At 41.7% G+C, this 9797-nt stretch overlaps 1 protein-coding gene across 1 annotated transcript in view; it reads left to right on the top strand.

The window, feature by feature from the left end:
• Positions 1–9797, top strand: part of LOC106808395 (serine/threonine-protein kinase rio2-like) — a 38322-nt gene that overhangs the window by 25679 nt on the left and 2846 nt on the right. The window contains exons 3-5 of the mRNA XM_014811105.1: positions 1091–1259; positions 2210–2330; positions 2565–2653. Of these exons, the coding sequence (XP_014666591.1) occupies positions 1091–1259; positions 2210–2330; positions 2565–2653 (379 nt within the window). The remainder of the gene's footprint in view (positions 1–1090; positions 1260–2209; positions 2331–2564; positions 2654–9797) is intronic.

The following is a 9797-nucleotide window of genomic DNA, read 5'->3' as shown; positions in this document are numbered from 1 at the left end:
CAGAATTTTTAAATGGAAGACAAAACAGGAAAAACACCTTTTCAGTACATGTCTATGTACATGTCACTATAGTGAAGTATATATAATTTGCATCAATATGAATACATGTATAGGAATAAAGAAATACTAATAGTGAATCTTTTTCAGGCGTACAGAAATTTCCATTTTCTCTCAACCTGAGTAATAGTCAAAAAATAACATTGCTGAATGATATTTTAAACACTTATAACATCACTCGGACTAGCTTTTATCCTTAGTTTATCTTCATGTTGCTGACAACAGTTTGCCTTTAAAAACCCAAGCTGCTAGGATATTACATAAAGAATAACAGCCAACTATTTATTATTAAAAAGAACTTAAGAACTCAAAGTGCAAACTAACAACTAAAAGAATAAAAGGAACATATAAAAATATATACCATAAAATAACGCTCATAGGGTCAATATGTCCCCCCGGTTACTGCCGGAACGTACCCTGGGTGCGGTCCGGATATCCGGCTCTGCGTTGCACGCGCAATACCTCAGTTGCGAGCCACGCGAAGGGGGGTCTGGGGGGCCCTCCCCCTTAAAAATTTCAAATTAGACCCCCTCAGATGCGTTTTCTGCGCGAGCAAGGGGGATCCGACTCCCTGGACCCCATATTCACGCCCCTGCTCGGGCGCGAAGCGACCAGGGCGAGAGAGCCAAGCGACCGAGCGGAGGGAGGTTATGGGAGGTGGGTGTTCCACTGTTCACCTCTCCCGCATGATGGAGATTTTGCAATTATTACACCTAATGTACGATCAAACTGAAAAACTTACTATTTTTTACGACTTGAAAATTAATGTGTTTTTTACATTGTGAGCCGAGACATATCTGGCGATTATTGGCGCAGCCATATTGGATCACGCGTTCACGTTGTTCTCGCGTGATCTAGAGTTAGTCCCATCATTCATTGCGCGCATAACATACACACAAAATGGCCGCCTGCTGCAAGAAAAGAAAATCCTTACTATTTTCATGAATCACAGGTTGGCAGGTCTGCTGTACATTATTACAATTTCTATCACAGTTTATGGTAATTTTTCAACTTTATGAATTATTGACTTTAGTTCTTGGATACCGGCTGACATTTTCCGGCTATGACTACCTGGCACTCAGAGCCCTGGCGTCCCGGAACATTGTAGATTCGGTTGGCAATCAGATTGGTGTTGGAAAGGAGTCTGATATCTACATTGTAGCAGATGAAGAAGGAAAGCAGCTAGCTATGAAAATACACAGGTATAATTGAGCCCATGCTTTTTATCAAGAGTACATGATAGGAGAAGAGTATGACACTGTTTTAACAGCGTTTTGCGTAGTGTTCAACTTGAATTTATTCTATCAGTGTGTGAATAAATATATTCAAACTTTACCTTCTTTTTGTCTCGGATTCTCCCTTAATCATATGACACCACCAGTTTACCTGAAAATCGTATGTGTTCTTCAAAAAAGTTATTTGAATACGACACGGTTTCACACAGTTTTCCCAAATGTTTGCATCTTATCGGCCAATGTTGATATGCGGCGGCAGCGCCAGTTTGTAACTAAGGGACGCTGGGGACTGTTGGGGATATTAGGTAAGCACAGTAACAGCACTTGTTTCGCTTCCTTATCATCAGGAACACGATGGTAACACAGCTAAAATCAGCTCCTATCTCGCCGTGAGCACACATTTATTTCTAGCACGCTGGAAACGCATTACACACTGAATACAATTTGATGCCTAATATCCCCAACAGACAATAGACCACTAATCCGATAACAAACATCGGCCGCTAAGATGCGAATGGTTGGGAAAACTATGTGAAACCGTGTCGTATTCAAAGATCTTTTTTGAAGAACACATACGATTTTCACGTAAATTGGTGGTGTCAAGATTAAACAAGGTATGTGAAAACAAGGTAAAGTTTGAATATATTTTTTCACATATTGATAGAATATTTTCAAGTTGAAAACTATGCAAAACGCTGTTACAACGGTGTCATACTCTTCTCCTATTATACATGTACTCTTGATTTTATGTAGCCAATCTATGTATGTTGAGTACATCTGCCCTTCATTATATGCACGTTTACAGTGTAGATACACAATGCTACACTTTCTACATACACCTTCTACAGTGATAAAAATACTGTCCACTCTGTCAAAAATGAGCCCAGTGTGATTATTGTGTGCATTATTCTTGGTAGACTTGGAAGAACATCATTTCGTAAGCTAAAGGAAAAGAGAGATTACTTGGAGCATCGTCAGAAAACTTCATGGCTCTATTTGTCTCGTCTTGCTGCTGTTAAGGAATTCTCCTACATGAAGGTATAAGCACTAGGTAGCTTTTATATAGATGTGGGATGATGTCTTTATGTACGGAGTTTATCCAGTAATGTACTGTTGTATCTCTCATAGTTTTGCCATTGGCATATAAGGTGCATGTATATTCTACCTAAAACATCATTCGCATACATCATCATACCAGCAGAATGGGTTCAAGTTTGTCTTATTGCTTGTTAGGGTTGACTTCATAATTGTGTGTTTTTCTCTTATTTTTAGGCACTGTACGATCGGGGTTTTCCTGTGCCAAAGCCTGTTGATTTTAATCGTCATTGTGTCATCATGGAGCTGTTGAGTGCATATCCTATGTAAGTTGTGGCCAAGATTTACTTACTGATACTATGCTGAGTGTACTTGTATGTTCTAATGGACAGTTATATATTCTTGTAGTTTTCTGAATAACTGGAGAAGTAGCTTTTTTTAAATATTAGTAATCAAGAATTTATTTTTTTTATTTGCTGATTTTTAGCTCATCTGACATAGTCAGATGCAGCTTGTAGAATCGCATGAGCGTGCGTCCGTCCGTGCGTGCGTGCGTGCGTCAACAGTTGGGCACAAATCTTAACCGCTTGACGTACGGTCACGATATTCGGGACGTTGGGGGGGATCGTCAAAACGAGTTGAGATGTCGAAGCTGGGGGCCAAAGGTCAAAGGTCAAGAGGTGTAAAAGAAGGGGGAACATTCCCTCATTAACTTAAGGTATAGGGAGGAAATGAGAATTGCGGCACAAATCTAAACGGCTTGACCTAAGCTCGTGATAGTTGGTGTATAGCATCATGGTAGGAAAAGCCATCACTGTGCCTAAATTGGAGGTCACAGATCAAATGTCAATGGGGCACAGGGCAGATTTTAAACCTTTTCTGAGGACATGGTCTGACGGAGCGATTGAAAAACTTTTTTGTTTCAGCGGTGACCTAACATTTTTAGCTCATTGGGGGACGCTTGTAGAATCGCATGATCGTCCGTGCGTCCTTGCGTCCGTCCGTCCGTCCGTCCGTCAACAGTTGGGCACAAATCTAAACGGCTCGACGTACGGATTCGAAAGTCGGGACGTGGGGGGGTAATCGAAAACGAGTTGGGATGTCGAAGCTGGGGGTCAAAGGTCAAAGGTCAGAGGTGTAAAAGAAGGGGGACATTCCTTCCTTAACACGTTCAACGCTGCTGTGTTAACAATGCACCTACCGCCCTGTGCTGAGATTTTCGCGTTTTTACCGCTTAGTCACCTATTACACAAAATGTTTTGGCAGGTTTAACTAGCTATAAAATTATTTATAATTAGTGGCTAGTATAATAATAGATATAAACTTACTCTCAGACATCAAAACAACACCGGAATCTATCACCCGTGATCTTCAAATCAAAACACAACTTTCAGACATAAAAACAACTTCACAACACACGGCGGTCAAAACGCCCTTTGGCGAGGTGAACTAAAACATTACCCAGTCCAAAAATCCCAAAATAACGTTCCAAACAACAGTAATGTATTGTATAAATATGTCATCTACTACTGGGGTTTATACAGTGACGCTATTGAATTGCTAAGCGTATAGCCCCTGCCATCTATAGGAGAACATAGTAAACGTTCCAATTAATTTTTTTTTTTTTTTGCCACGAGTATACTTGTGTTTCGCGGCGCGTGCGTTTTTGCAGGTTCAAAACGAGTATACTCGTGTTTCGCGTTGAACGTGTTAACTTAAGGTATAGGGAGGAAATGCAGAATTGCGGCACAAATCTAAACGGCTCGACCTAGGCTCGTGATAGTCGGTGTTAGCATCATTGTAGGAAAATCCATCACTGTGTGCGAAATTGAGGTCACAGGTCAAAGGTCAATGGGCACAGGCAGATTTTAGACATTTTCTGAGGACATGGTCTGACGGAGCGATTGAAAAAACTTTTTTGTTTCAGCGGTGACCTAGCATTTTTATGGCTTTATTAAAAGGACCATGAAATTATTTCTGCTGACATGCGAAGAGTAAGTGTCGGATAACTTTTTGACCCTCAGAGGAGGGTTAACATGGATTTGTTTACTGTCTGTTAGAAAGAATTTGACTGCCGGGTTTGCTAGTAGAATCTATACATCCTGGATGTATGAGGCTACAATGTCACAGTGAAATTTCAAAAGCAAAATTTTGGTTGGAGAAGGTTTATGCTCCTTAAATCATATAATTTCTATGGCATTCTGTACTGTCAGTGTGTTATATGTAACGTATGCCACTGCCAGTGGCCACTGCCAGTGCATGTGGTGGTGATATTACTGTGTAGTTTTGCCTGCGTTAATTAGTTACAGGTGGCAGCTCTCTATTTCAGCCTGTAGGCTTGCGTAGGTAAATGGGAGCTTCCATCTTTAATCTTAAGACACTTAAACGTACGCGCCATCTCGTGGCAACTTCCATAACGATCCCAACGAACATTCTTTGAGAAGGTTCCTGATACCATCTGTGCCTTTCCACTGTTTTGGCGTGTATGTGACACATTTGGGACTAACAGGTTTTACTAGAATCCCACCACTCCACCACAGAGTCACCGCAGTAGACGTTAGATGAGCGCTGTCGCTCCGCGGCACTTGTCCATTGTTAGCAGCAGTTGGCACAGTATGTGTTGATAAGGTGTCATTTACTCCACCTCATCTCATTAGGTTTGCTTTGTGTTCAACAGGTATCAAGTTCATGATGTGAAGGATGTAGAAAATACTTACAATGATCTGATGTCTCTGCTAGTAAAATTGGCCAACCACGGTGTCATTCATGGAGATTTCAATGAGTTTAACATTATGATGGACGAAGCAGGGACGTATCACAATGATTGACTTTCCGCAAATGGTTTCAACTTCACACGAAAATGCAGAGTGGTAAATACTGCAAAATATTTATCAGAATAAAAACACGAATCATTTTTTACACGTTGAGCATATAATGTCGTGTAATGGGTTTATGACTGCCACAGAACACGCTTGTAAGACATAAGAATGCAGTAACAAAGCTTTATATTTAATGACGATAAAAGCCATATATCGGATCTCCCGCGCGGGTGGTGTGCGTGCATCTGGCGTATCATATACATACTAAATATACTATGTCTGTGAAAATTGTAAAAATGAAGGAACACTATATATAAATTGTGTTATTTATTTAACCACAGTGAATATGCATCATACTTGATTTACCACTAATTTATTATATTTATTTATAGGTACTTTGATCGGGATGTCAACTGTATTCGAGCTTTCTTTAAGAAAAGATTTTCATATGAAAGTGAACTTTACCCAAAGTTCACAGAATATTGAGTAAGTTTTGACAAACAAGTTAATGATTGCACACATAAGTTTTATGTATGCTCTTTTATATGTAACTTATAACTTACTCAGTAAGCTTGTAATGTGTACTTATAACATGTAACTGCTACTGGTACTATTAACATATTAACTCATCATTTAATATGAGACATTTTTTGACATATTTCTAACAATTGTTTATTTCATTGTAATAATCAACACAGTGTTCTCCTTTTAACGCATGTACTTTGACATGTCTTCAAAGCTGAAGCTTATTTGTGAGATCCAATACATCCTTAATTGTCTAATCAACTAACTTAATTTCCAGCTGTGTTTACTTTAACGATCCAACACAGCCGGCTTGAGAAATACAAACTAATAGCCCCCTTGTGTTTCTGTATAATTATTATGAATTTTGATTGGTTATGATTCATAATAACCATGTTAAATCCGATTATATGACAACCAATAAGTACATGTTTTTTTGTAGAAGGGAAGGTGCTCTAGATGTTGAAGTTGCAGCTAGTGGGTTCACAAAGAAGTTGAGACATCGTTTAACGAGGTAATTGTAAAATACATTTTTATAGAAGAAGTAAGACTTAATTATATTTTCTTGATAAAATAATCAATTTGTACAAAAGTTGGTGAAAATATATTTCATAAATTTATTTGTTATTGTTTATATATCTCGTGTTCTTGAGACATTCGAATACAGATTCCAACGACTGTCTTGCTTGTTACATATTATATTGTTCAAATAAACTTAAATCACACAGACGCTGTATACAGGAGCGTGTAGAGGCTAATAGTCCGCGCATATATTCTCTCTTCTTCTCGACTAGGTGGCAACCTCTTGGGCGTAGAAAACATAACATAACTTAACGTTTTCCAGTTATCTTACATCTCCCTCCCTTACAAGATGTACTAGAATGCATAACTATAACGAGCAACATTGAACAGTATGTTACTAAACGAACATCAGTACACTCTGTTGAATTACGACCGCTATGGGAGGTCTTACACATAGTCACTAAATCGTACAGGTGTTTCCTGTTACGTCCAGACCTTCGAACTGGTTCAGGACAGTCTTCAGACGTGACATTCATTTTATTGTCACTGTTGTCATTCATGACAATAGGATCGTCATCTGCACAGTCAGTCAGGGTTTCGAGTGTTGATGGTACTTCAACGGCGACTGGATGGGTGGCAGTGCAGTTATTGTCTTCTCGTAGATCTCCGGCTCTGTAGCTTCCTGATATTCGTCTCTGGAGTGATTGGTGACCATTTCGACATTCCCTGCAGTTGGTACCGTGGTTGGAGGGAATCTACGTCGCAGCATAATACGATTTCTCACAGTCAGTAGGCCTGATGGAAGACGGATGACATACTTTCTATTCTTAAGGTTACGCTCTTGCACCACCCCGTATTTATCCCATCTTCTGTTACACCTGTTCTGTACTAAGACAGGATCACCTACACTCAGGACAGGCAGGGGTTTACCAGGGCGGTATTTCTCAGCTTTCTGGCGTTCACTGGATATCAACTTATCATAGTCAGCTAGTTGTTTATGCCAGTCTTTGCTCAGGGCACTCTTGTGTGCTGGAATTACTTCATTCACCAGGTGTCCATATAGGTGAACCGCAGGGGCTATCCCTGTACCCTTGTGGGGTGTATTCCTGATGGATAGTAGACCACGAGTCCACTTTTCAAAATCCACCTTACCATTCGTCACACAACTGCGTAGTAGGTGCTTTGCCTGTTTTACCGCATTTTCTGCGAACGCATTACTCTGCGGGTAATACGGTGATGAGGATATCCATCTCACTCCCCACCTCATACAGAAGTCCTGGAACACACTTGAGGGGAATGGTGGTCCATTATCAGTGTATAGCACTTCAGGCACTGCTGTGTCAGCGAATATCAGTCTTAGCTCGTGGATCGTGGAATTAGCATCTGTTGAGCGCATCTCACGAACTATGAACCAGCCAGATAGCCAGTCGGTGACTATTAGAAATGTGCGACCATCACAATCAGCAAAGTCAGCGCTTATGAATTGGAACGCTCGCTTTGGGATTGGTAGGTGCATCATCGGTTCCGTTGGCTGGCTAGGTAGGTCCTTCTCACACTGGTTACAAGACTGACAGAACTGTTCTATCATTGCATCAATGTGGGGCCAATATACTATGAGCCTTGCTCTAGCCTTTGTAGCTTCTATACCTCTATGACCAGCATGAAGGTCCACCAGTGTTTGTTTTCTGAGACTGGTAGGAATCAACAGTCTTACGCCATGCAGTATAAAACCATCATCTGACATCGACAGGTGTTCACGTACGTTCCAGTACTCACTGATCGAGGCATCCAGGTCTCGCTTCTGGTCAGGAAATCCATTAAGTATTGTTTCCTTCAGTGTTTGGTACTCATTATCACGATCAGAGGCTTCTCTGATCGACTGGAGGTGAATAGGAACATCTGCTTTCTCCATGCAGGCTGTGCGGATTGCTCGTACGGTACGGAGTGTCTCTCGCTCCTCCTCCAGGTCTGTTTCGTCTGGCTCTTTCGTCGGGTACCGAGAAAATGCATCGGCCATCAAGTTGGTTTTACCTCTGATGTATTCGACTTCCATGTCAAATTCATGTGCTTGCATTAGGCAACGTCGAAGCCTCAGGTTGGTGACTTTGTCTAGTCGTCGATTGTTCGTCATCGATACAAGGGGTTGGTGATCCGTGTACACTTTGAACCTAGGTAATCCAACAAGGAACTTAGACGCCTTTACGTATTGGCATGTACGTCTTCTCGAGTTCAGTTAGTGTACGGCTGCCCACCATGATTGGTTTCCATTCCTGGTTTCGTTGCTTCTGTTTCAGGACAAACCCAAAATCAGACCTGCACGCTGCATCGGTGTATAACTCGACGGGCTGACCAGGCAAGTAGTATGCAAGCCTACCAGGTTGTACTAGCATTTCTTTGACTTCGCGGAAAGCCTGCTTTTCATCCTCTGACATCTCAAACTTTTTGTCAGATTTTTTTAGTAGGTGTCGCAGGGGGGCCAGTTTGCCTGCCAATTCTGGATCGTATGGCGACATTTGGTTGGCTAAACCATGAAAGGATCGCATGTCTGTTATGCTTCTAGGCTCAGGAAATTCTCTGAGTGACTCTATCAGCGACGGGCTGATGGTAAATCCATCCTTACTCACGATCACACCCGCAAACTCTATCTCTTGCTTCCTGAATACAAATTTCTTTTCGTTCAGTCTAATGTTCCTCTCACGACATCGCTCCAGGAACGCTCGGACATGCATCAGGTGGTCTTCATCATTCTTCCCATACACGAGGGAATCATCTACCACTCTTACGATGTTGTCTAGGCCATGAAGGGATTCTGACATGCGGCGGTTGTAGTGCTCTGAAATACTGTTTATTCCGAACGGCGCCCTCTCATACCTAAAACGTCCAAACGGCGTTATGAACGTAGTCAAGTCTTTCGATTCCTCTGCTATTTCGAGTTGGTGGTACCCTTTCTGGGCATCAAATTTCGTGAACAGAGATGCTTCGTTGGCTTGAATGTTCTGAACTGTCTCCAGGACAGATGGTGACTCGTAGATCTCGCGCTTTGAGAACTTATTCAGTGGCTTGAAGTTTACACATAGGCGGATGTCGTCCGAGTTCTTCTTTTGCTCCACCACTATAGGAAGCACCCAGTCTGTTGCTTTAGTCTGAGGTGTTATAATCCTAGCCTTCTGGAGGTGTTCTAGTTCTTTCTCTAATTTAGGCATCAGTGGGTATGACACACCATAGGATCTGGTGGCTTTGAACGCCACCGCTTTTTCTTCCAGAACAATCTTGAATTTTTCCCCCTTCACAGGGTTTTCTAAGGGACCAAAGACATCAGCAAACTTATCGATCAAGTCCTGTCGAGTTACCTGGCTTGCTGGTTTCTGGACCTGGCATGTGTCTGACCTAGCCTTCAGGAGATGCTTCGGCTTAACCGGTATCGGTGGTTTGTTAGACTTACTGACTGTGGATATCATAGCCTGTTCAGGCACCTGGACATTGTCAGGTTTCCGAGTTGTCTCCGTAGGTGGGTCTAGATTGAGCCTGACTATGTTTAGCTCGATTAGGGCATCCTTAGATAGGATTGTGCCACTAAGTCCCGGGAAGACAACAATACGTCGGGTGA

This window comes from Priapulus caudatus, unplaced genomic scaffold, assembly GCF_000485595.1.
Source record: "Priapulus caudatus unplaced genomic scaffold, Priapulus_caudatus-5.0.1 Scaffold272, whole genome shotgun sequence".
Taxonomy (NCBI): domain Eukaryota; kingdom Metazoa; phylum Priapulida; class Priapulimorpha; order Priapulimorphida; family Priapulidae; genus Priapulus; species Priapulus caudatus.
Note: the sequence above shows the minus strand (reverse complement) of the source record. Positions and strands in the feature narration are given on the sequence as shown.